The sequence below is a fragment of the Garra rufa genome, chromosome 2 (assembly GCF_049309525.1).
Source record: "Garra rufa chromosome 2, GarRuf1.0, whole genome shotgun sequence".
In the NCBI taxonomy this organism is placed as follows: domain Eukaryota; kingdom Metazoa; phylum Chordata; class Actinopteri; order Cypriniformes; family Cyprinidae; genus Garra; species Garra rufa.
Window position 1 is genome coordinate 22,651,970 of NC_133362.1, and position 25,884 is coordinate 22,677,853.

General features: G+C 39.9%; 1 protein-coding gene across 1 annotated transcript in view; it reads right to left on the reverse strand.

The window, feature by feature from the left end:
- Window positions 1-1,206: 1,206 nt before the first annotated feature.
- pax2a (paired box 2a) overlaps window positions 1,207-25,884 on the reverse strand; it is a 25,761-nt gene continuing 1,083 nt past the window's right edge. Inside the window, exons 2-9 of the mRNA XM_073834625.1 lie at window positions 24,898-24,983; window positions 24,637-24,756; window positions 23,765-23,809; window positions 17,974-18,149; window positions 15,969-16,089; window positions 7,108-7,209; window positions 4,175-4,261; window positions 1,207-3,859 (exon numbers count right to left, since the gene is read on the reverse strand). Of these exons, the coding sequence (XP_073690726.1) occupies window positions 3,783-3,859; window positions 4,175-4,261; window positions 7,108-7,209; window positions 15,969-16,089; window positions 17,974-18,149; window positions 23,765-23,809; window positions 24,637-24,756; window positions 24,898-24,983 (814 nt within the window). The 3' untranslated portion in view covers window positions 1,207-3,782. The remainder of the gene's footprint in view (window positions 3,860-4,174; window positions 4,262-7,107; window positions 7,210-15,968; window positions 16,090-17,973; window positions 18,150-23,764; window positions 23,810-24,636; window positions 24,757-24,897; window positions 24,984-25,884) is intronic.

Genomic DNA, 25,884 nt, shown 5'->3' on the forward strand with positions numbered 1-25,884 from the left:
TAATGCCTTGCTGATGAGAGCCAATCAGCTGATTCCATTCTGCTGCTTTTTTTCCCATCTCCCCTGTTGTCATCTGGCATGCTAAAGTAAAGATGAGCCTGATTGACAGATGCATCCGGGTTCACAGTTTATTGGTTCCAGCAAAAGAAGCAGATATGCCAATTTAGACAGGGGAGTGACAAAAAAGTTTCCATCTAAATGGAATAATTTTACCACTGGGAATTCTCAGCTGGGGGAAGAACAGAGGCAGGCCTTTTTTCGTTATTTTAACAAGGGCTGAATGACAAACATATACGACAGTAAGAGGCTGACAGAACAGCAGCTTTTGATGCTTCACAGGGGAGCTATGAAATAAACAATAGGCAGAAAAATTGAATTACAGCAGGGTAGGATTGTCTGCTCGGGCAGGAGGAGAGCTGCTGCAGGCAGCAGTCAGCTGCGGAGGGAACCCAATGCATCATTAAATAGTCCACACTCTGTTTTACACCCTCACTGTGACTCCTTCTCTCTGCTTCCGTTCCTCCACTTTTCCTTGCTTACAATTTCACTCTCGCTAAGACTCTCTTTCCACTCATTTTTCCCCGGTTCAACTTTTATGTTTGCTTCCCGCTGTTTCTCTCTGCCTTAAACATCCTCTTGAGTCCTTTTTTTTCATTGGGATGAAAATCAGTGTGTATGTTTATGTTATATATACATGTATGTCATTTCAATATAAAAAAAACTTGTTTTTTTTTTAGGCATATGTAGGTTTTTAAAAAAATATAAATATTTATATGATATAAAAATATATATGATTTTGTCATATATCTGTTAAAATGATGCACATACAGTATTAGAAAATGGTAAAAAGTATACCTATCTTGTATTTTGTTATATACAATATCAATTGTAATATTATTTTAATTGTATATACGCACTTTTTTTAATCGTATTAATTGATAATGTGTGTTGATATTGTATTATATTTAATTAAATAATTGTTTTTATCTTTTATCTTATTTTAAATAGTTTTAATTTCCTGTTTTCTAGCCTCAATGTGTCAATGTGTAATCGTATTTGCTCTACACTGACAAACATAATACATTCATAGTGTTACTACACACTAAATGCTTTACAGCTCAGCATATCCTTGAACTCTGAATGACTTTTTCATGAAAGGGTTAATAACCACTACTACGGTCACAGGCTGACATACAAAAAATTTATTTCTCATATGCACAAAAAAAAAAAAAAAAAGAACTGGACAGAGGTGGAATAAAGGTAATGGCTGAGGCCATGTTGCTTTTTGTTACATATTTTTATAACTCTTTTTTTGCCCATAACATTATGTTTGTGACACACACAGTATTTTGCATTGTTTAAATGAAAGGAGAGGAGAATTGTCTCTGTTTCTGCTCTGCTGCTGTTGGCTTGTTTTAAAATGAATTCTGTCAAGAACACGTTTCCAAAAGCCACAAACAAAGTGGATTGCAATGAGTGGGTAACAATCTCTTCATTCTAAACGGGACAGTAGTTTAACTTAGTAGCTGAAAGAATATAAAAAAGACTCTAATTTAATTTTTGTATTGTGTGAATTAGAACTTGTCCTGTGTGTACATTTATGTATAGTTATATTGACTTTTTCCCTTTGCATGCTATGAATCTTTGATTAATCTGCTCCTGTAGTAAAATAACTTAATATTGGCAAAAAGCTTCAGATTACTGAAGTGTTGAATTGTACAGGAAGGCTCGAAGTACAAAACAATCCACAAAACCAGACATGTGAAATGTATTTGTTCATTTCTACAGGCTTATCCTCTATAGAGGATTTAGGGCTCATTTAAAATGAAGGGTAAAATTGAACGCAGTAGTAAAGGAGAATACAGAATACCATTTTACTTGATTTGCATAGAGACTTAAACAGTATGAACAAGTTAAGTAAAAGTGAAACAAAACAAAACATACAAACAGCCGCACATGTGGTGATAGCATCTGAAACCCAGCCACCGACGCAGGACGGGTTTCAAACTGTTTGTTGTGCGTCTCTGCAAAGCACAACACATTGAAGACACAAATGTAATGTCAATCTTTTTTTTTTTTTCTTTTTCTTTCAGTTCTCATATCTACAAATGGAATCAGTAAATTAGTACGATACTGCAATGGTGAAATGTAGGTGATCTTATATACATAGAAGAATTGTTTTCACATTATACACAAATCATTCTACAAAGCAGCAGTTTGTTGCAAATGACATACCTTTGAGTAACAGAATTCACCTTTTTTTTGTGTACATCGCTGTTGGGGCTATGATGGATCTTTTCCTTTTTGTTCAACATTACCACATACAATCAGTATTGACTACTATTAAAACATAATACTGTTTTATTGACAGATACAGCAAATAAAATATTAAATATCAAACTAAGTCTTTGGCAAACGTGGTATAAAGTACATTCACTTTACATTTCCAGGAGCGTATGTATGGACCGTTTCCACTTCTATCCTCAGTGTCCCACATTTGGAGAAACGTTTGTTCATCCACACAGAAGGGTTACATGCATGTCTACCTCTCAGGACCATAGCCAAACCATAAAAAAAATGAAATTAAAAAAGCTGTAAGGCATTTGTTGAACTTGTTGTACAATTGACTGCTAATGATTACTTTGGTACTGAGCCAGCCAGAGCCGTTCTGTCTCAGTTACACGATACAAAAATGGTTCTTTTGAGGACACCGAAGGACAAAAAAGGCATGTACTAGTTTCATAGCAAGTGTATTCTTGTCCAGTGCTGCTGTTACTTTTGTCAATTCGAGTTGAACTTTTTGCTTAAATAGAACATAGAAGATACTTGCAATTCATTGTACTTATAAATCCAGTAATGCAAAATAGTGCAAACGAGAAAAGAGCGGCACCGATCATGATAATTGGAGATTACACATGATAAAATGGAGTATCCCGAAAAGGTATGACACACAAATGCACACACGCACACAAACCATCAGCTAAACCAAAACAATAATTTAATATACGGTTTTCTTTTTAGGTCATATACAGCAACAGTTAACTTCTTCTTCAGTGTCTGACCTGTTTTTTCTTTTTTCTTTTTTTTTCTCGATTTTCTTTTCCCCCGTTTTGATTGTGTATCACAGAAAATGTTAAATCATGTTGGTAATTTCATACCACGAGTCCAAGATGGCTTCTAAGACTGTTACACTTGTCTGTTTGACAGAAAATGGAGCAATACTGCAGTTGTCTGCTCGGCTGAGACGTCGCTGTTCTGTCCGTGAGAGGTAAGACACTAGTGAAATGGTGTAGGACGTGGGCAAATTACGTTGAAGGCCTCAGGCAACCTTGTGTGTGTGTGTGTGTGTGTGTTTGATCTGTTAGTGATGCTAAATACAGTATGTAAAGGAATGTATTGATTGATTTAAAGAGAGAACAAAACAAAAAAACAACAACACATCAATTGTTACTTCGTATTTCTTCACACGGTTCGTCTTGGTTTATATCTCGTATAATATATATATTTTTGTAGAATCTTTCAAAGTCTTTTCAGGAAATAGTTCAGTCATTGTTCAGTGATTTAGAGAATGAGAGCCTTAGTGTTGATGTTGCGTGAGGGGGGGTATAGTCGATGTCTGGGGGGGGACCCGCTGTTGCTTGACCCTCCTAATCCGATCTTGGCCCCATGAAACTGAAGATCGCGTAGCCATCTTCAATCCCTCTGACCTTAACGCCATTCAGACTGGTACGATATGGAGGCCGCGGCCATGGTCCTGCAGTTTGATTGGGTTGCCATGGTAACTAGTGGCGGTCATAGGCAGTGGCAGCAGTGGGAGGGGCGGAGCCCCGGGATGCGGCACTATAATAATAAGGGGAACCTGGAAGTTAACAGAAGAGCGGAGCGTTTGAAAACCACAGCAAACTCCTAATCATTTTGCTTATGCAAAACACAATCAGACTATTCTATTACGTTCGGAAACCTCGGCACGCGCAAAAACACTTGCGAGGGGCTTATGCGCGTCTTAATTTAGAGATGCAGCGTGTTATGACCTCGCTAATCAAAAAGAGAAATAAAACTGTAGCTAGTTTAGTAAAGCTGTATGCAAATAATGTCATTGTAAAATGTGATTATATTAATCCCACTTTAAAGCGACTAATCCCATAAGGGATAAGCAAAAAGGGTTAATACTCACTTAATAACGCGGGGTTGCTGAACCGCCAAGCTTCATTGTAAGTTGTGTACTGTGGGTGAGAGTAGGGATTTCCTGAAAAGTCGCTTCCTGAAATCAAAGACAAATGACAGGTTAGCAATAAAGCAAATTGTGCATCCTAAAGGCATATTCATGAGTTCAGAAGAAATTAAGCTCAACTGTCAGCATTTGTGCAATAAAGTTGATCACCACAAAAAAATTATTTGGACTCGTCCCTCAAAAAATAAAAAAAAATAGGTTATGATGAACTTTAAATGAGTAAATATGTTTAAAGCCAATTTTGAAGAATTTGAATTTGTATTGTATCTGTAAAGCTTTTCAAATAATCTTTTGTTTTTACATTTTATTTCATTTTGGTCCCATCTTATATTAGGTGGCCTTAACTACTATGTTCTTACAATTGAAATTAATCATTTGATACAATGCACTAACTGTGTACATACATGTTTTTACATTGTACTTATTTTTTTAAAAATCCATGCATGCAATTACATTTATAATTACATTGTTGACCCATTCTTTACACCTTAACCAACCGTTAAACCTACCCATACCACCTGTCCCTAACCTTATCCGTATCCCACCTCAATAGCAGCAAAAGTGTTTTGCAATGCAATACATTGTACTTATTTTTTGATCCAAGTACATAATAGTTAATGCCACCTAATATAACGTGGGACCTATTTTTATTTTTTAGATTTTTTAAATTTTATTTATTTAGGTTTTTTTTGCATTTATGATGTTGTGATGACAATGAAGTTGTAAAATCAGTTAAATCTTTACACACATATCTTTAACACTAAAATCATGTTAACATGCTTATTGTTTCCATTTTGTGGCTATACAACTGAAACGCTATTAATGTTTACAGATTTTCCTCTTTAAAGAGCCTCACTGTACACTGAAAAAATGTAGGATTGACTTTTAATCAGTTTCTAATCAAATTTCTAGTAAATTTTTACAAATAATTTGAAAGAACCCAAATTAAATGTGTAATTACTAAGTAGAAAGACCTAAATAAAATCTACTTCAGGTTGTTTTTTAACAACTTTTACAAAAAAATACAGTGTAACTGAAATTCAAAGGAGGGATGAGTAAGAAATGAATTTTTAAGGTCATCAACATTGACAAATGCTGTCGATTGAGCTTAACTTGTACTGAATTAAAGTAATGCTATGCTTGAAATATTGCATCGCATTAGTTCAGCACGTCAGAACTAAAGGAACTGGCATTGTTTCACAGCGCTAGCTAGCAGATGGCTCGCCCTGTCCTCTTTCCTACGCCCTGGTGCTCGGCCATTTTGGCTGAATTTGTTACATTAATCCTGAGCTGGGTTTTGAAGTTTCCTTTCTTTGATTCTGCTGTTGCGCTCTTAAGATTCTCTATTCTTTGGCCGCACCAAAGCCCGGCTTCAAAAAACCTCCCAAATGGATTGGTGCTCGGCCCTTTTTACACGGCCGAATTCGACTTTCAGGAAGCGGCCCTGTCCATGTCAGTGAGCAATGCTGTTGGTCCCCCACGTTTCTTTCTTTTATGAGACAATAAAGGCTGGGTTTTATATGAAGCTGGTGAGGAATGGCTTTTGCTTTAACAGTGTTTGGGGTCTGTCACTAAATCTTAGTCATTCGAGGGCCAGATGAATGGAAGTGCACACAAAACCCATGGCTCTAGGATTTAAGAGGATTTCTCAGCCTGTGTGACCAATGAAAATGAATCTTTGATGAAAACATATTTGATGTACCTGTAAAGATATGTTTGCCCAGCAAATGAATCCTGTCACTGAATTAAATTTGCCCCTGCGAACTATTCATGTTTGTGGGCCGTGGAAGCCCAAGACAGACTTGAATCTATCTGAGGCACTCAACGGTGACCGAGCGAAGAATCCCTCTCTGTGTCTGATGTAAAATATTTGTTTTCCAATTTTCGCATACCGCATGTTTGTGCTCGGACTTTGTGAGCACTGATGTTATCCCCCGGCTCCACGTACAATTGCATTTACACTTCCAACTTCTCTGCGCCGCCTCTCAGAGGCTGTCCGTTTGCATACGTATGTGTGTGTTTGCGCTGTTTGGGGAGAGGGCACTGACTGGTCTTGCTGCCAGATTGCATCCTGTCCTGGCAGTGAAACTCAAGTCGGGTCCCTCTGAGAGATAGTGATTTAAATATTTACAGGCCTTCCCGCCCGCTGTTTTGTGACCCTTAACTGTTTGCTGTGAACCTGAACTGCAGGTTAAGTAGAGGGGAAAAGAGATACGCTCTGCAGCACTGGAGGCAAGGGTGGAGAAAGCCGTGTTTATCGATGGCCTGTGAGAGCGTCGAACGGTCGGGGAGAGCGAGGGAGGGGCGTAATGAGCTTTGGAACCCGAGTGGAACTGAGAGGAACTGTCCTATATCCCGCACTTATGTCCCTGATCACTTATTGAGAGGCGCTAATTTTCCTCTCGGCGGCCGATAAGCTGAGGCTCCTTCTCGGGTTATTGACGAGTCCGGATCGAGATTCACACTGCCCGCTGTTGTCTTCGTAGCCATCCGGGCTCCTCATTAATCTTTCTCTCATTAATATTATGCTCCTCATTAATATTATCCTGTTTAATAAACATTAGCATCACCACAAATGTCATGGGCAATATGCTTGTGTCACTTCTCTTTCTCATTCTTAAAATGTTACCTGGCATTCTACGCTAATATATTCAAACAGGAAAGGAAGCTTTTTGGGCCAATGATAATTGAATATTTATAATGCAAAACTGTTATCAAATCACTTTTTTATTTTCCAAGTGCAGCGGTGCAAATTCAAGTTGGCTTTGCATGACCTCAGGTTTCCTGAAGATGATCAATTGCCAAGGAACGCTCGCTGAAAATATTACGAGCTCTCTTAAAATTAACGTCCTCGTAAAAATAGTAATTACACTTACCAGGGACCATTCCAGCAAGTGTAGAGGTGGGGTAGCTGCCCTGCCCAGTGGGGGGAACGTGAGGTGGGTATCCTGGTAGGGTTGTGCTCGCCATGTCTCGACCTGCAAAGAAAGTCAAAGTTTGTAAGGGCAACTCCACAAAAAAAAAAAAAAAAAAATTAAATGGGTACTTGATATATGGTTATTACGGAGCCCCTAAGGGGACGTCAGAGTAAAAAAAATCTAAAGTTTAGTTTCATGTGCTCACTTGAAACTTTCATGTGCTCACGCGAAAACCTTCATGTACAGAATTTTTTTTAAAGTTTAGTTTCATGTGCTCACGTGAAACTTTCACGTGCGCACGCGATAGTTTCACGTGAGCACGCGAAACTAAACTTTATTTAATTTTTGCTCCACGTCCCCTTAGGGGCTCCGTAGGTTATCCTAAAATCTTTCAAATAATAATATTAATAAATAATAATAATAATTGTACGAAAAAAACTAAATCAGGCAGAATTTAATATTTTTAGATTAATACCACTAAATACAATTTTTTAAAATGTATATTTTCTGTAAAAAAAAAAAAAAAAGACACAGTAAACTCCACATATTTTGGGGCATTCAAAATTATGACAGAATAAAGTAGAAAAGCACTCTATGCATTGAACTACATGAAGTGTTACACCATGCACATCAATAATAAAAATACTCCTTAAAAACACAACCCTGTAACCTTTTCCTCTGAAAACTGAAGGAGGAAACTGAAGTCAGCTGTAGCTTTTTTTATTCTAGACAAATAACTCGAAATCCCACATGCCAAACATACACTAGGTAATGATCACCTCTCATTAAATTCACAACTTGGAAAAACTGATGAGCCTGCAGAAGCTAAAAACAACTCAAGTTTTTTTTCCTCTTCTAGGTCACTCGGTCTTTTAACTTCCTTTATTACACAGAGTGGCGCTGCTGGCCTGTTTTGACTGAAGTATTTTAAACTGCTCAACAGAGAGAAGCACAGAATGCCCTCGGCCTGCTGGTGGCATCGCTGCTGCTAAAAAGCCCAGAACATCACGAGAGTGCAGAGCGCACACTGCCTCCATATTCAGCTCTGTAATTGGAGGTGACGGCTCGCGATCTTGCTGGATGTACAGCACGTAGGCCTTCGTCAGTCCCGAATGGGCCCTCGCGAGGTCCCGCATCATTGTTTGAAAGGGGACCAGTGAGGGTTGGAGGGGGGGCCTAACCCCAGTACAGTTACTAATAAGAGAGCTGCCAGTCAAAGTGGCACACTAGGATGGTAAGAAATGTAAAAATCTGTATGACATTGTGTTTTTGGTTTAAATAATGGGAACAAAGTGCAAATTACCATCAAGTTGACACACAATCCCACGCACACATTACCAGCCATGTTAGAAATACTAATGCAGTGGTTTTTAATCATATGCATAAATAAAAATACTAGAAAAATTATTCAGACACTTTGACCTGACCAAGTTTTGCTTAAGTGTTTTTTCTTTAATTGTCAATACGACTTTTTACACCACAGACTGAACAAAATTAAGCATTGCTTGGTGATTGCTCAACAAAGTATTGATAGTTGTAAAGATTGCCATACTAACAGTTGTCTGAATTTTTGGTTGATTGTAATCCATTACATACCTTTCTATCAAAGTTCTTGTCAAATTTTATTACCATTTTCAAAACTATAGTGAATATTTCTTTTTTTTTTTTTTTACTATGAAAAAAGAATTATTTCACACAAAAACATGTCATTCCTTTTTGTGGCTTGGTGCCAGGAATATATCTCTACAAATTTAGAACTTTCAACATAAATTAAATAGAATGTAGAAAAATTTGTGTTGATTTTATCTTTAGTAGATTTGAATCAGTCATATTGTAATATTGTAGTTTTCCGTACTTAACAATTTCATAAATACAATACGTTTTTGAATTTTTGGAAGGTTACATTGCCAGCTATATTTTACCCACTTGGCAAGTGTTTGTTTTGGGCCCTGCAAACTCACACTTATAAACAGAACAGATTAAAAGTGAAAATATTATTTTATTGTGTAAACAGATAAGAGAAATCTTTGGTTTTATTGTGTTTTTTTCTATTCTCAGAATGAAAAGCAACGTAATTTGCTCCATAACAAGGACTTTTACTCTAGTACTAGAAGTGCTAGAGAAGAACTAACAATACTTTTCATAGCAGTACAGGACAGTAGCCGTCTCCAAAACCGACATGGAATGTGCCCCAATAGATAAAATTATATAGTAAATTATATTTTAAATGCCATTTAAAAAAAAATATTTGCATCTTTAAAAAAAGTAGTATATACCATACCTTTCTAAGTTTTGGGTCAGTACGATTAAAAAAAAAAAAAAACATTCACAGTATAATATTATTACAATATTTAAATTTCTATTTTAATGTATTTTGTAAATTACCTTTATTTATTTGATCCAAAGTACAGCAAAAACACTTTTTAAAATAACTGTTTTCTATTTGAGTATATTTTAAAATGTAATTTATTTCTGTGATTTCAAAGCTGAATTTTTAGCATCATCACTCAAGGCACATGATCTTTCAGAAATTATACTAATATTCTGATCTGCTGCTCAAAAAACATTTATTGTTGTTATGTTGAAAACATCTGAGTAGAATTTTTTCAGGTTTCTTTATTGAATAAACGTAGAAGTACAGCATTTATCTGAAATAGAAATCTAAAAAAAAATTACACTGACTCAAAATGGTATAATGGCTTTTAAATGGTATAGTGTATAATGCTGAAAAAGCTTTTTATTTCAGATAAATGCTGATCTTTCTATTCATCAAAGAATTAAATGTACTCAACTGTTTTAAATATTGATAATAATAATAATGAACAGCAAATCAGCATATTAAAATGATGTCTGAAGGATCATGTGACACTGAAGACAGGAGTCATGATGCTTAAAATTTAGCTTTGATCACAGGAATACATGAGAAAAAAGTTATTTTAAATGGTAAAAATATTTCAGAATTTTACTGTTTTTGCTGTACTTTGGATCAAATAAATGTAGGCTTGGTGAGCAGAAGAGGCTTCTTTAAAAAACATAAACCGTACTGTTCAAAAACTTTTGACTAGTAGTGCATCTTTTTCTACTATACAATAATGTAGAATACTTTACTGTCACATTTAATCGATTTTATGCATACTTACTCATTAAAAGTATTAATTGCTTTAAAAAAAAATCTAACTGACCCCAAACGTTTGAACAGTAGTGTAACACAAATGAAAAATTAGTTATTAAGAAAATAATGGGGGGAAAAAAAACTAATTTTCCGTTCCTTTTGTAATGTCTTATTTTGTGTAGGGCACCAAATGACCTTGGAATGCCATTGCTGCTCCCTCCCTTTACCAGCGCAAGGTACGTTTTCTAAACTTACTTTTGTATTATTATTATTTTATTTTATTTACTTTTTATATGGCTGTACCTGCTATAATAGGCTGGCTTGCATACTGGCTGTAGCTGGGGGCATGATGGGCATAGGCACCGTAGCAGGGGGTGGAGGCATCTACTGACACGCTGGGCTGGAGGGGCAACAGTTCCGCTAGGCCCGAGACTGCCAGTGAGGAAGGGGTGAAAGGAGCCAGGGAAGCCTCATGCGGCTCCTGCTTAACGCACACCAAGGATGAATGTGACTCTGCCAGGTGGAGAAAAACAACAAAAAAAGCCACACACACACAATCAGACAATGCTCAATCGCTCGCACTCAGCAACAAAACAAAAAACAAAAACAAAGATGAATCATGACAGATGGAAGTACTGAATGGAAGCAGTAAAAGAAAAGGGAAATGAAGTTTGGCTGACAGTGTTTGGTGTTGTTGTGATGCTACATTGCATTTAGGAGGAAAAGAAGGATTTATGTGAAGTTAAGACTGCCGCGGTGTTCTGACTCAGTTCCTCGGGTGTGTTCAGGAGTTTTAACAGAGCCTCCAGAGGCACACGCTCAGAAAACAACATTTCTACACGCACGAGGGGATTTGGTCATGGAAAGCCAAGAAACATTACTTCGCACTTGTGCTGTGTGAGGCTTTTATGTGCGAACACCGATCCACAAATAATTACATCAAAGATGCTTTAAAACTTTTGCCACACGTATGTGCTGCTATATTTTATATTATAAAAGGTATTTTGCAATATTTCTGTAAAACTTCAGTCAAACCAAAAATTATTCAGACACCAGATATAATTTTGATATTTTGTTACTAGTGGGTACAGGACACCCAAATTATATCCAAATTACACCCATATTTTACCCAAAATTCTTTATACAGTGGACTACCAGTAAAAATGATAAACATTGGGACCAAAAATTATTCAGACACTTTGACCTGACCAAGTTTGACCAAGTGTTTTTTCTTTAATTGTTAATACGACTTTTTACACCACAGACTGAACAAAATTAAGCATTGCTTGGTGATTGCTCAACAAAGTATTGATAGTTGTAAAGATTGCCATACTAACAGTTGTCTGAATTTTTGGTTGATTGTAATCCATTACATACCTTTCTATCAAAGTTCTTGTCAAATTTTATTACCATTTTCAAAACTATAGTGAATATTTCTTTTTCTTTTTTTACTATGAAAAAAGAATTATTTCACACAAAAACATGTCATTCCTTTTTGTGGCTTGGTGCCAGGAATATATCTCTACAAATTTAGAACTTTCAACATAAATTAAATAGAATGTAGAAAAATTTGTGTTGATTTTATCTTTAGTAGATTTGAATCAGTCATATTGTAATATTGTAGTTTTCCGTACTTAACAATTTCATAAATACAATACGTTTTTGAATTTTTGGAAAGTTACATTGCCAGCTATATTTTACCCACTTGGCAAGTGTTTGTTTTGGGCCCTGCAAACTCACACTTATAAACAGAACAGATTAAAAGTGAAAATATTATTTTATTGTGTAAACAGATAAGAGAAATCTTTGGTTTTATTGTTTTTTTTTTCTATTCTCAGAATGAAAAGCAACGTAATTTGCTCCATAACAAAGACTTTTACAGTCGTCTATCAACTTTAGATTTCTATCTAAATCTAAATAAAGCTACATTTTTATCCAAACCTGATTAAAATTATTTATCCATCGAATGAGCTAAAAATGAGCAAATATAAACAGGTAAATCACTTTGAAACAATATCTCTAGAATAGCATCAGCAAACAGCAGCTTGGCTCGCAGATCAATCAAGCTCAAATACAGAGAAATTTCCCTAAGGTTCGGAGGTAAGAGTCGCATCTCCAAACAAAAAGCCTGCAAATCGCGACGCAGCCCCTTTGCATCGCCAGCCGTAATATCATTTGGCTGATGAGCTTTGGCATTTTTCATCTTAGCGGGTTTGCGACTGCAGCTCGAGCAATCAATGTGAGCTCTGTCTTCATCTCTCTCTCCACTCATCCTCTTTACCATCCTCTGCTGTTAACATGGTCTGTGGGGAGGGCTCTCACAGCTTCATGATAGCCTCATTAGCTGTTTCCCAACTATTGTTGTTTTACAACCGAGCTATGTGCGGAGAGTCGCTCATTAAGATAAGGCCTCCTTGTAGTCAGACGCAACCCTGACAACCCGTTCTGACCTAACGCCAGAAAATCAGGCAACTTAACTGGCCTCTTTCCCACACAAATCAATGGCAGAATTTCCTTTCCTAAGCAAGTCCGGCACTAACAGCCGAATTTTCATACAGCAGGAGCAGGATAAACATGACGTTTTTTTTTAATCGAGAGACACAAGGAGGTTAGATGACTATATTTCAGAAAAGAAGCAGCCTAACTTCAAAAACAAAAAACCTTAGAGGCCAATAAAGGAGAAAAGGAAGAGAGGCTGTCGGAGGAATTAGGCCTCGCGTTTTCACGGCCTCTGCTTTGCCGCTGTAAAGCAGACAAGGGCGTTCGCTACACTGACCGAAGCCCAGTGTTCAAGATCACTGAACTCTGAAACTAATCAGAGGTGGTGTTGCTTATTGTCCTGGAAACAAGCAAGACCTGCAAAAAGGAAGGCTGTCAACCTCCTGATTACCGAGATGGAAGATAAACACTGGTCTATGTGGAGGCGCATCACATCTCAACACGAACAAGAGCTATAGAGTTCTCCACGTCTGTCTCTCGCTCTCATGAATGCACGGTTTCACATGGGTGAAGAGAGAGAGAGAAAAACTCAACAGCTCCAGCAAAGTCACTTTCCTTATATTCGCAGACACTTTAATGTTTTGTAACAGTAGTGCAATCTTTGACCTCAATTTTCAATGTTTTGTCACAGGAAAAACGGAGTAGGCCGCTTCACCCTGATCAATTACAGCAAAGTAATGTTTGGGTGACCAAATTGCTCGAATCCACAATATAAGTTCCTAAAGTCATTCATTATCAAATGTGTGCTCAAAGGTTAGTGTGCTATTGTGAGTCTGAAATAAACATTAATTTGGGCTCTAGGGCCTGCCGGGGCTTCTGGTGACTCAAGACAGAGGCAGTTTGTCACCGGGCCACACATCAGGTACCTCAGTCTAGCCGGCAGCGTGTTGTTTGCTGCTCACTGGAGAATAGCGGGCCACACTTAAAAAATGGCTCTCTGGCGGATATATTTCAGCCGGAGTTCATCAGCAGCATAAGCCGACACAAAGCAGTCTTTTCTTTCACTCTGCCTGTGTATGCTGCTTTTCTTTCTTACTTTTCTTGCTTGTTTTTTTTTTTTTTTCAGACATGGAGCTCTGTTGCTTTCAGACCCGAGCGTTCGTTTTTTTTCCTCCCTCTCCCCCCTTCTCTCCGAAGAGATTTGGAACAAGGGGGATCCCTTCAGCACCTGCTCAGGTTTTCAGCGGATCGGAGGGGTGCCCATTTACACGGTACCATCCTACTGGCACCAGGAAGACTTCCATTATACGGCTCGGCAGGGACGGCGCTTAAGAATCCGCACTAGTCATTCATTGTGAAGGTATGTGCAAACGGCCATATCTGGACAGCATCCAGACTTTTACTGCAGTTTGAATAAATCATGCTATTGTTTTTTTCCCCCCTCTATTACAGTTAATACATGAAAGTGTGGAATGTGCATGACGCATAAGGGCAAGTATGGTCTCTGATAAGTCTTTTAAAACAACAGCACAGATGAATCCCTCAACAGTTCTATGTACTACTTATCTAAAAAATATTATTCATATTTTTAAGTATGCATCTATTCAGTTATTTAAAGGAATAGACTTTACTGCACTTTTTAAAATAAATTAATTAGATTTCATCCGGCATCATAAATTTTAGTCCAATAGACAAGCTATTTTCAAATGCATTTTCCTTTAGGACTTTAGGTAGAGAGCAGTAACCCCTAAAACTAATTGGGTAAACAGTTAACACAAAAAACACGTCTCCTATGCCTCGTAGTGCCCTTAAAATTCCAATTTCTGTTTTGTAATGAAGAGTTCATTAATCATTCATCTTTAATAGATTATGCAAATCGCACGACATAAAATCAACAAGATCAATGGCAGCGTGAATTTTAATTGGCTCAGGAAAACATTGCTGGGAATGAGCATAATCTCCAGCTCTATCCAATGAGAGGGAGTAATTTATTCAGAATTGGCTCTCAGTGTAAATGCGTAGGGTAATTTAGCACCTCCTTTAACTCTGTCCTTATTCTTATTTCCAGTTTATCACATGCGAGTACACCATAACATTACGTTATTGCATCTTGCTTTTTTTTGTTTAATAAATGAAGTTATTACTGCCAAAAGTCATTTAGAATACGACATGGAACAGTTAATATATAAGACTCTCAAGAAATGTCATTTGAGCCTAGATGTTCTGAAAAAGCTTTAGAACGTAATTACAACTGTATTCAGTTTTTTTCAGAACATGCTGAATTTAGGTTGCCAGGGGAAAGTATTCTCATCATGCATGCATAAACCAACACCGTTGTGAAATCATTAACAACAATAAAAACCTAAGCCACCATTTAAAAAAAAAAAAAAAACTCTAGCAAGGCCGTTTCCTACTAGAAGCAAGAGGTGGTCTGCACTAAGACCCCCAGTGTGTCCCGTCCCAGGTGCAAGAAAGGCCACCTGCCATGAGGGTGCTCCCTAGACCGAGACTGCTTTCATACAAAGGACAAAAACACACCTTTCTTCTCCAGAGGCCCAACTTTCTGGAGGGAACTCTACCTCCCACATATTACCGAGGGGGGAAAAAAGCCCTTTCTTTTCACATAACATTATCCAGCTATCATTTGAGAAGGGGGCACAGCAATTTTCAATCATCCTGTCCTCCGCCCACACAGAACTCATTGGCTTTGATGGCTCCTGCATAATTATGTGAATTTTATTAAAAGCTCAGCGTATTAATCTCAGCACGACAGTTGGCTATCAGTAAACTTAACCTTCTCTGAGGTAATAACAGCCGCAACAATGAAACAATATTTCAATTAGCCAGGCTGACATTAACCACCGCATACCACAAGGAAAAAAACCCTGCTGCAACATTAAAGGCCAAACCGTAGTATACCGCCATATTTCTTTCTAAGAACTATGAGCTGAGGAAAACATTTCAGTGAGGTAGTAAAACAATTCATCAGGTTTTTGAACAGTGACACTGGCCAACAATTCTCCATAATCACTTTGAATGCATGCAAGTAACAGCGGCTGTCTGTTTCGATCGCTCCTCTCTTAGACGGACCCTCAGAGCAGGCAGCACTAATCCATCCACTTTAGATCAACATGTCACATTCCACTCTCACCTGTCCGCTCAACTTAAAAAGCTCACTTTACCACATAAAACAGTCACAACGACTAGAATATGAGCATCCTGCCAGTATTCTAATGGTCAGATGGGACGGTGGATCCAGCGTTCTTACCTGTCACTACCGGGTAGCTCTGTGACACGCTGGAGCCCAAATCTGAGCTGACGCTGGTTGACAGACTGGGCTTGACTTCGTCCAGTCCAGGGTTCAGTGCTGGTAGCGAGTATTCATTAGCCTGCCAATGAGGGGAGGGGACACTTTAAGTAGATATATCTTGAGATCCAAGCATCACTTTTAAGGTGTCCAATTAGAAAGCTTTCTGCTTATGAGCTGCCAGTCGAATGTTATTTTATTTCTCTTCTTTTTATGATTTAAGGGATTTAATGTAGTGGCGGCTCAGTTACTGTGGCTTTGTAAATGGGCACCTTAAATGCAGTTCTACTAAACTTGCACATTATTTTTATTTCCCTCAGTCAGTGCATGTGGGTTTTGGTGGAGTTAATGTGAACTGTGTGTGCATACATTAAGGATGTGAGCGGGACAGAGAGTAGGATTTGGAACAGACTGAAAGGAAGGGGTGTCAGCTGTCTCTTTGTGCTTGACTGCAGTCATTCCCCTGACCAGCCAAGGGAGGAGACGAGTCCGCTTTGTTCGATTACCAACATGGCCTCGTTTCGAGACTATTTGTAATTGTTTTCTTTAGGATGAGAAAGTGATGACACGAACATAATCCCAAAACAGCTTTCTAGTATTATTTCGAAATGCTAAAACATTGACGCTTATGTTTGTTGGATTAAGCTGCATTTGAGGCAATTTGTGGTACAATGACTTTCTTTAAATAGATTTCTTTGTAGCTAACGCAACAAATGAGAATAGATTTCCGGCTTCCATTGTTCCTCACGTATTAAAGTGCGAGCGTACATATGTCCGTATACGTCTGTGTGTGTGTGTGCGTTTGTGCATCTGCGCACTACAATAGAGCCGGTGTCCCAATGGGAAATGCTGTGACCCCAGACTTGTCTTCTCTATTCCAGATAAACTCTAATTGTCTGCTACAAATGTTCAGTTGGCCAGTAGCGGATGTTCTTCTCTATTTGGTCTGGCCTCAGATGCACAACAGCTATTTTATCATGCAGATAGGGGCAAGTTGGGCGTGGGGCAACTGAAGAGCCATCTGAAAAGGATGACCAAATGGCTGGCAGAAGTGTGGGAGGGGTGAGCCCATTGAGTTTAGCATTTCCAAAATGGCTTTTTAATGCCCGGCCTCACACACCAGACATGGCTAATAGGTCCGCTCTTTCAAGAGTTAAAAAGGGGGCACAAAAACGGACCAATAAATGGGAATGTAGTCTGATTAATATTACATTAAATTAAAAGTGATTTTTCTGGACTGTTCCAGGGCTGTTTTTCCCCTCGCGTTTAGCCTCTTTCCTTGCCTTTTTTAATACCTTCTTGGCTTCTCTTTGTGATTGCAAGTCATTTCCAATTCGTTTTGGTATTGATCTTCCAGTAGAAATCAGTTTTGTAATTAGCTGCAAATTAGGCCCTCTACTAGGGGTGAGGGCTGTCCCCCTGATTTATCACCAGTGTAATTCTCTGCGATCGGAGAGAAATTAAAATGAACTCAATTAGGCCACTGCTTTTGCTTTATGGGCCTCTACTTGGAGTTTCAAGGGAAAAATTAATAGTCACTGGTTGTTTGATAGTATAATGAAAGTAAATAAAGCTTATCTCCTGTAATAAGCCACAAGCTTTAAATAAGAGCTTGTATATACAAGCTGGTGTTTTTATTTTTTTGTTTTTCACAGCGTAATTTTTCCTGAGACTTGTCAATTACTTTTCGTATTCGTATCAGTGGATTCGTATCATGTTGATGTGTAATTATTAAAAACTAAATTAATCTGGCTTTAATGCACCTTACACTATTTAATGCATATATTAGTGATGCTTGGGCAAGATGCATCAGTTAACATTTGTCTGGGATTAAATCGTATGGTGACTTGATTTCACTAGTTTATCTTAGGAAAAATAAACATCTGTCGGTTCGAATGATCTCTGCTGTCCGCTCACACAAGTATTAGTTTGTTAGTATTCGTCCATTTGCCTCAATATTACTAACCTGCTCTGGCTTGATGTGTTCTGACGTAGGGAAGACGTCGGGATATGACGGCCGCTCAAACACCCGATCCAGAGCCTCCAGCTGCTGTTGAGTGAAGGCATCGGCCCTCAGGTGCTTCCGTAAACTCTCCACACTACCCTGAGAATCACTGTTTGGGCCAGAGCCATCTGAACCATCTATGAGAGGAGAGAGGGACAAGGCCACATGCTAGTACCAGTCGTTATGGTCCCGTTTCTCCCCAGGACAGGCACCCCATCCCGCCCCCCACACAACAGCTACGTCTAGTGCTGTAGTGCACCTCTCAGCACCACTGGATGAAAGATTGGAGTATATCAGCTCAAATTCAGTCAGCGCTAGCCTCAAACTGATCCTAATAGCTGTGGAAAGATAGAGCACATGAGGCTGGGAGAGAAAGAGAGAGAGAGGGAAAGATGTGGACGGTGCAAAGTGGGAGAGAGAGGACCCACACCTCCCCCATCCCAGATCAGCATCAGCACCGTCATCATCTGATAGGCCTGCAGTAATTGATGGATTACCTTCAGAGCAAACATATACTTGTTGGGAACGCCATGTGTTTTAGGCACGAGCCACCTTGTTCTCTTTCCCGTCAGTGGGCTGGTGGAAAATGGAGAGCTATTATTTAAAAGGCACAATTTCCTTTAGAATGTAATGCTGCTTTCACATTCAGATTGCTTTTCCCTGGAAAAATGGGAGGCCAGTCCCGGCTTGAATACAATTACACAGCTTGACTGCCAGCTTATGCATTTGCCTCCATCTCGCTCTCTATAAACAAATGAACAGTTTCCCCTCAGACCGTGACCTCATCACCCTGCCGAAGCAGGTAGCCTCCTTTCCCTAGCGCCTCATTTTGCTATTCCGGAAGCCCTTCCGCAAACGCTCGACAAACGCTCGTGCAACCTCGGCAGCCCTCCCGCCTCTCGCATCTCTGGTGGTGGAGGGGCTTTTTTTGCTCCCTTACAAATCTGTCATTCTAAATTTGCAGCAGATTATGTTCTCTCCTCGGCGAGAGCGTAGTGATATATGATATGCAAGGCCCCTATTGATTGCCTGATCTGGTGGCAGGAGAGAGGCGAAATGAACTTGAAATGAACATCATGCCTCAACTCATTGTGCGTATAATACTCTACTTAATCCCACATTTTTCTGTGCTATGGAATTCAATTGATCAATCATGTTCCACTGATAGTACCATTTCAGGGGCTTTATTGCCATTCTACCCGCCAGCTTGACCTTTTTTCAATGGCTGAGGCCACAGGATGAACTGACTTTCAGGAGAAATAGATCCACAGAGAGGTCTGATAAGAGACTGGGAGATATTACGTGTGTGTGTGTGTGTGTGTGTGTGTGTGTGTGTGTGTGTGTGTGTGCGCGAGTGTGTATTTAAGCTACACTGAGGTGACATTTTTTCTCTTCCTATTAATTCCAGTTGTGGTTGTTTTGTTGTGTTTTTTTCTCTCCGCATTATCTGAGTCATTCCATATCTGAGCACAGGCATTTTTTATAGACAGCTCCCTTGGGGGCCTTCTATAAGGCTGAATGTTGTTGCCGTATAAACCTCAATTGTTCTCTTTGGTACAGAAGAAAATAGAGTCATTAATTACTTTCTATCAGCTGGTCTAAGTGCAAAATGCGATCAATAAGCAGGCGTTTGTCATTTGCTTCGGTGCAGCATGTTTCCCATACTCAAAAGCCCAAAGCGCGCAGGGCCGCTAGTTGACACAGGGGACGGAGCTGCGTTTTGAGCGGTGGGGGGCTGGGCTGCTCTCTGTTACATTACAGTTAGGAGAGATTTAGGTTAGATCAAGGTTAGATCACCGCTTCTCACCGGAATTTTTTGAACATCTAACAGAGATTCAATGTGAATGCAGTGATGCCGTCTAGACTATGTATATGGCTCCTGTTTACATCTGTGCTCGTGCTATATTGATTTCATTGGAACACTTGAGTGTGTTTGTTTTGACATCCCACTGCATTAGCACTCTGGTGCTATGGGACTAGAGCTCTGTCAGATCAGATAACCAGAGTCCATAAAACAGGCCTCCCCTGGGCTTCCTCCTCTGGAGAGTCCAGTTCAAATAAAACTAAGAACAAGAGACAGTCAAAGGCTTATCATGGTGAACTTGTCATTTTAGTAGATTCACTGTATGTAGTCAGTGTCTGTACGTGGATGCCGCTTTTGAATATTTTAAAGTGGAAAGCCCTAAATTTGTGATATGAACTGTGAGTGAATATATTTTAGGTTTTAGGAAGTGTGTGTTTAGGGTTGACCGGGCAGGTGTGACATTCTTTTAAGAGAACAGTGCTGAGCTTCCTGCTTTCATCTCACCAGATAAGGCTGGCTTGGATGAGAGGGCTTTTTGAAAAGCAAATGAGGGTCTCGTGACCCCTGTGACCCTTGACCTGATATCACACATCCACTCTTATAGGGCTAGTTCACCCAAAAATTAAACCTCGGTCATTATTTTACAACTTCCTTCTAATAAAAAAGGTTTTGAAGAATTGTTTCAATGTGTTTCAAATGTTTTAATGGATAAAGGTTTTAAACAACATTTAACGTTTTGGGTGAACTGTCCCTTTAAGTCTGAAGTCGAGCGTTCCTATTTGAATTTGAATGATCTAAAGAAAAAGTAACTTTTTATACTTGCTCAAAAACTAGGAACTTGTGTGGGTTTGCACTCATTATATAGACTGGAGAAGCAAACAGAAAAAAGAGGCTTGGCACCCCTATTTATGAAATCTACGGTGCGGCAAGGCTGCACAGCACATAACTAAATCAGAAGAAGATGAGACAATGGGAGAAAGAACAAGAGAGAGATGGAGGGAGAGAAAGAGCGAGGTGGCAGCAGCAGCAGCACAACCGGGGCTGTTAATTTCCTGTTATGTTACAGCGTGTTTAAAGGCTTTATTAATTCAATTTAGCGTTGCTGAGCAGTGTGCAGGCTGCCAGTAGGAGCTGCGCTTTCTCTCCTTTCCCTTTTTTCTTTTCTCAGGCTACCGCTGTCAGCATGGGTTTCTCCTCTCACCCATAACACACATTCTTTACTGTACTCACACCCGGTCCGTCATTTAGCACATCGGCCTCATGTGACGCAGCGTTCTGGAACGCAATTAATGAATGCGTATCTCCCTCGCTCTCACTCTCTTTCCTTTTAAAATCTGCGTAATGCGGCGCACCATTAATTCTCAGCATCAGCGTTCATAATTGACTTTTCTCTGACATGATTCCTCTTCGAGCGAACCACCCTGTCCTTAGATGTTTTCGTCGCTGCAGATTTTCACGTTTGAGCTATCGGCCAGGCCAGGGCGGCGGGTCTGCTTGAATGCAGATGTATCAGCCGAGCGGGGGCACAGACCTTTTGTGTCCTTTGATAAGGAGCCCGGCACCTTCTTCTCTGCCGGTTACGCTCTGCAGCCTCTCTCAAATCTGGTCTTTCTCTTTCATACAGAGGCTATCATCATGATGAGATCGGTGGGATGTTCTTATTCGATTTAGACTGAGGCCAATCCATTTCTTGGTTTGGATGTATTTCATTTCTATTCTTTTTTAAAGTAGAATCCATATTGACACAATAGAATCTCACAGGCCATGAAATGGAAGCACAGGTTAAAGCATTCTAGCTGTGGGCCAAACTATTTTAGCATGGGGATTTGAAGTGTGTTGTCGCTCACCATCAAAGCCATACTTTTAGATGAACAAACAAGCTATAAAGTGAAACTTTTGCGTTCTTGAACCGCCATGGCACGGATGTAATCTCTTTATCGCACTAACGTCTAATAAATACGCCGCTAGGCCTTATAAATCAACCCTCTTTCATGTGAACGCAAGCTCCCACAGCTGATTCAAGCGTCAGTCTGTGTTTTCGCACGCAATTTATTGCGATCGGCCTACTCCCTATGTAGGTTATGTTTGGTTTCATACAGATGGAGGAGAGCTGGGTCACACCAACCTGCTAATCAGCAGACGCAAGGACAGGTGAGAACGAAACGGCGCGGAAATATGCGACTCGGGCCTGCACCGCTAGTAATTAACTCAGTTCATTCATTTGTGTCATTTTGTAACAAAGTATTAACTTTGACAAATGAGAAATCCCAAACAGGCTTAATTTCCCTCTTTTGCCATTAATGCATTTGGCAAGAGAGGCATTCTATTTTCCATAATGAGATACACAAATAAATCTGGCAATGGATTGAAGGGCCTGTGAAGGCAGCAATAAGGTTGAGGCGCATTCTCTGTGCTGGCATAATTGGTATCACTGCTTGCAGACATATAAACCAATCTTTACACAGATAGGGCTGTGTCTCTCTCTTCCCCTTTAGGCTATTTCTTTTGTCTCCTCAATAGCTTGCACATCCACGATAGAGGAAGGGGGTGCTAATTTGTGAATTAATAGCTTTTCTCTGCAGAATTGCAAATTCTCTTAAATGTCACTATGTTCAACTTGCGGGGAGCTATTGCCACCAAAGAACTAATCTTGGGAGGCTCCCCCCAACCCCTACCTCCCTCTCCCTTCCTCCCTCCCTTCCTCTCTCAGACGGTCCGAACGTCACCCGTAGCCGGCGAGCAACACGCTACTTTTAATTTGCAGTAACACATGAAAATGACAGATTAATGACTCTTATGACACCTGTGTCCCTGAATCTCCTCTTGCAAAGACCTGGTGTACATAACGCGTGTCACACTACATTATCTCCATATCACTCTTGTAATGGGGACCTTTTTTTTTTAAAGGGCACTAGCATCATCAAATATAAAGACTGCGGAAGCCTACATCTTTTAAATCAAACGCTAACTCATTTACACCGACCTTTTTCTCCTCGGAACTGGCTGGTTTTAACCTCATTTCACACGTGTTTCAAAGTGCATTTGCGCAGCTCTTCCTAAAATCGGATTAGCATATTTCTGTTATGTCATCATCTAATGAAGGGAAGATTGGTCTGCGCCCAGCCAAATAAGGCTCAGGTAGCCCAAGGCTGCTGGGCTGCTATGAAATTGAAACCATACACTGGCTGTCGCTCTGCCTCCCTGATGTCTCGGTGTGAAATAAGGGCTAAGTTTAAATAACACAAAGCTTTTTAGACATTTGGCACTGTATCAAATTACCAGCCATGAGCTCTTCATCAGGGGCACGGCATGACATATGCCCTACAAATGTCTCGGTGCACCTTGAGAGACCTGCATAAGGTCTTGCCATGCCAGAGGAGGGAAACACATTGGCAACAATGGGAATATTTACTCTAGTCGTTATAATGAAAGGTAATCCTCGCTGAAGCGGTATTAAATTTGATATTGCGCACGCAAGTAAACTCGTGTTTTCCCGCCTAGTGTTTTATGATGCAATTACACTCAAGCCCTTCATCCACTCTTCACGTCGTGTCAGTTCTAATCAAACTAGGAATAACTACCGCCGCCGCCGTTTGGCTGGGTAATCCCCTCTCGCTTATGTTATGTCCCTTCTCTGTTTTTAGGAGCAAACGGCCTATGACAGTGACAGAGGAAAAGCCCCACAAGCTTGCCATGCTGTAGCAAATGTGATTTGCCACAGTTGCTTTCTCGCAGTGTTTATATATGATCCAGAGCTCTCTCCATAAAGATATCATTAAGCGTCAGTGCGCTCCGTCTCATCCCCCTCCCCTCGACACACAACCCTACACGTACACGTGCACACACACACACACACACACACTCACACACACCCTCACAGAGCACTTGATCAGACTCGAGTGGCTCGTGATTGAGCAAGCAAAGAGAAGGTGGGCTAACGGAACTTACAATATCCTATTTTCCTCCCATCCAAGTGGTTGCCACTCCAGAGAACTAAAGAGATGGAAACATAAAAGAAGCAAGTAGCCCTGCTTTGATAAATGTTTTAAGAGATCATTTCCAACCACTTCAACCACACTCCCTTTGACTACAGCACTTTCTGTGTTCCCGTTCGGCCCGGTGCCACATGGATGTTTATTCACTAGCATTCAAAAGGCGATTGTATGAAGTGCCGATCAGCCATTAGGCCTTAGGCGGTATGTGCCCTCTCATTTAGAAAAGGAGAGGGAATGTTGGCATGAGCAGGTTGGCAGCCCACTTTTTGCTGCTATGTCAGTTCTTCAAAAGCAAAAATACACAGCCAGGAAATTGTAAGAAATTAAAATGTCAGAATATGTCAATTACAAATCGCACGTCAGGATGCTTTTGCATCATATTCTGCATTTCCATTCGCATTTTTTTGCCATTTCCTCATGCATCTCTTGTAATTACGTTGCTGATTTCTTTGTCTTCATTTCGTTGACCTGTATTATTTACAAAAAGCATAAAGCCGTATCCCTGACGCACATGATTCGGACCAAATGATAGCATGTAGGCATATTCTTGTTTGCGCAGAGCTACTGTATCATCAAATAAAATGTGCTACAGCCGTGCAAACACCATAGTATCAAGCGGCTGTATGAAATAGTCCAATCTGCTTTACTACATAACAAGTCACTTGAGAGCGCTTTTTTTTTTCTTTTACAAAATGCTTTGTCCAGTGCTATCAAAATGCCATCTTCATCTCCCCACACAAATTGGAAATTACAGGGGGCTGTAGAGAGGCCTAGAAAAGGAGTGAAAGGGGAATAAAAGCGATGGAGAGAAATCCAGTCTCTTACCATCATCGCGTTTTCTCTTTTCGCCGTTGGAGCGAGGGATTCCTAGGATGCCATTAATAGAGTAGGACCCCACGGGGTCATTGGAAGCGCTTGACACAGGTGGGGAGGCTGTGCTGGGCACTGAAAGAGCACAGGAATAGGTTAACGTATATGGAGTGCTCTCAAGATCACCTTAAAAGAGAATGAATTAACATTAGGTCACAGGCGTAATTGATGTCATTATGATTTTTATGTTTATATGCAAAATATATGCTGGCTCACCTATAGTGTGTCCCGCTGTGGTGAGAGGTGTTCCTGTGCCGTCGGAGGATGGATGGAAAGGCTGCTGAACTTTGGTTCGAATTATCCTACGAAAAGACAGTTAAAAGAACACAGTGAGTCGGAGGTGCGGTTGGCCGGCTGGATCGCTTTACGCTAAGCTTTGATGCGACTCGTCGCGTGTGTAAAACTCTAGTGTTGTTTTGGGGCCTTCCTATATAGATGCACTGATTCTGTCACAAATAACCAATCTTGGGGTATTAGGGCCAATCATGGAGTAGCTGTGAGAGGCAGAGTGGGAGCTACCACAGAGAGAGTGGATTCAATCAAATGGGATCCCATCTTTAGAAATATGATAAAGTCCCACTACCTCGAAGGTGTGATATGGGGGAAAGTCTTCATTGCACTTTGGTCTGAATGATCTTGCAAACAAAGCATGAAATCACATCAATTCACCTCAATGATGAGCTTCACTGCCTCGAACTGGCCTCAGCTTTAATAATCTCTCTCTCTCTCTCTCTCTCTCTCTCTCTCCTTCTTTATCTATCTCAATCTCTCCCTCTATCCTCCTCCTCACTGAAGCAAGTGAAGATTGCTTGTAGAGTGTGGATACTGACTTCCCAGATCTGACATTTTTTTCTAGCACAAACATTCATGGGTGCCAGTGCGGATGAGTCCCTATTGATTGGGACTTGGGGATAAAAAAAAGTTGGGAATTAGAGGCAGAGAAGAACAGATGCAAATGGAGGGCTATAAATTATATGTGACAGGAAAGCAATAGTGTCTCATTGCTTCACCAAAGCCCACTGCAGCATCTGATGTCTTTAATCTGGGACACGCTTTTTAGAGAAGAAGCTGTCACCTTATTCCAGGAACACATTTATACTTGTTGGCTACACATTTTCACATTTGTATAAACTATAATATGGCTGTAAATTTCATTACTAAGGAAATCCTTATTCCATATGTGCTGATGCACTTAGAAAGTCA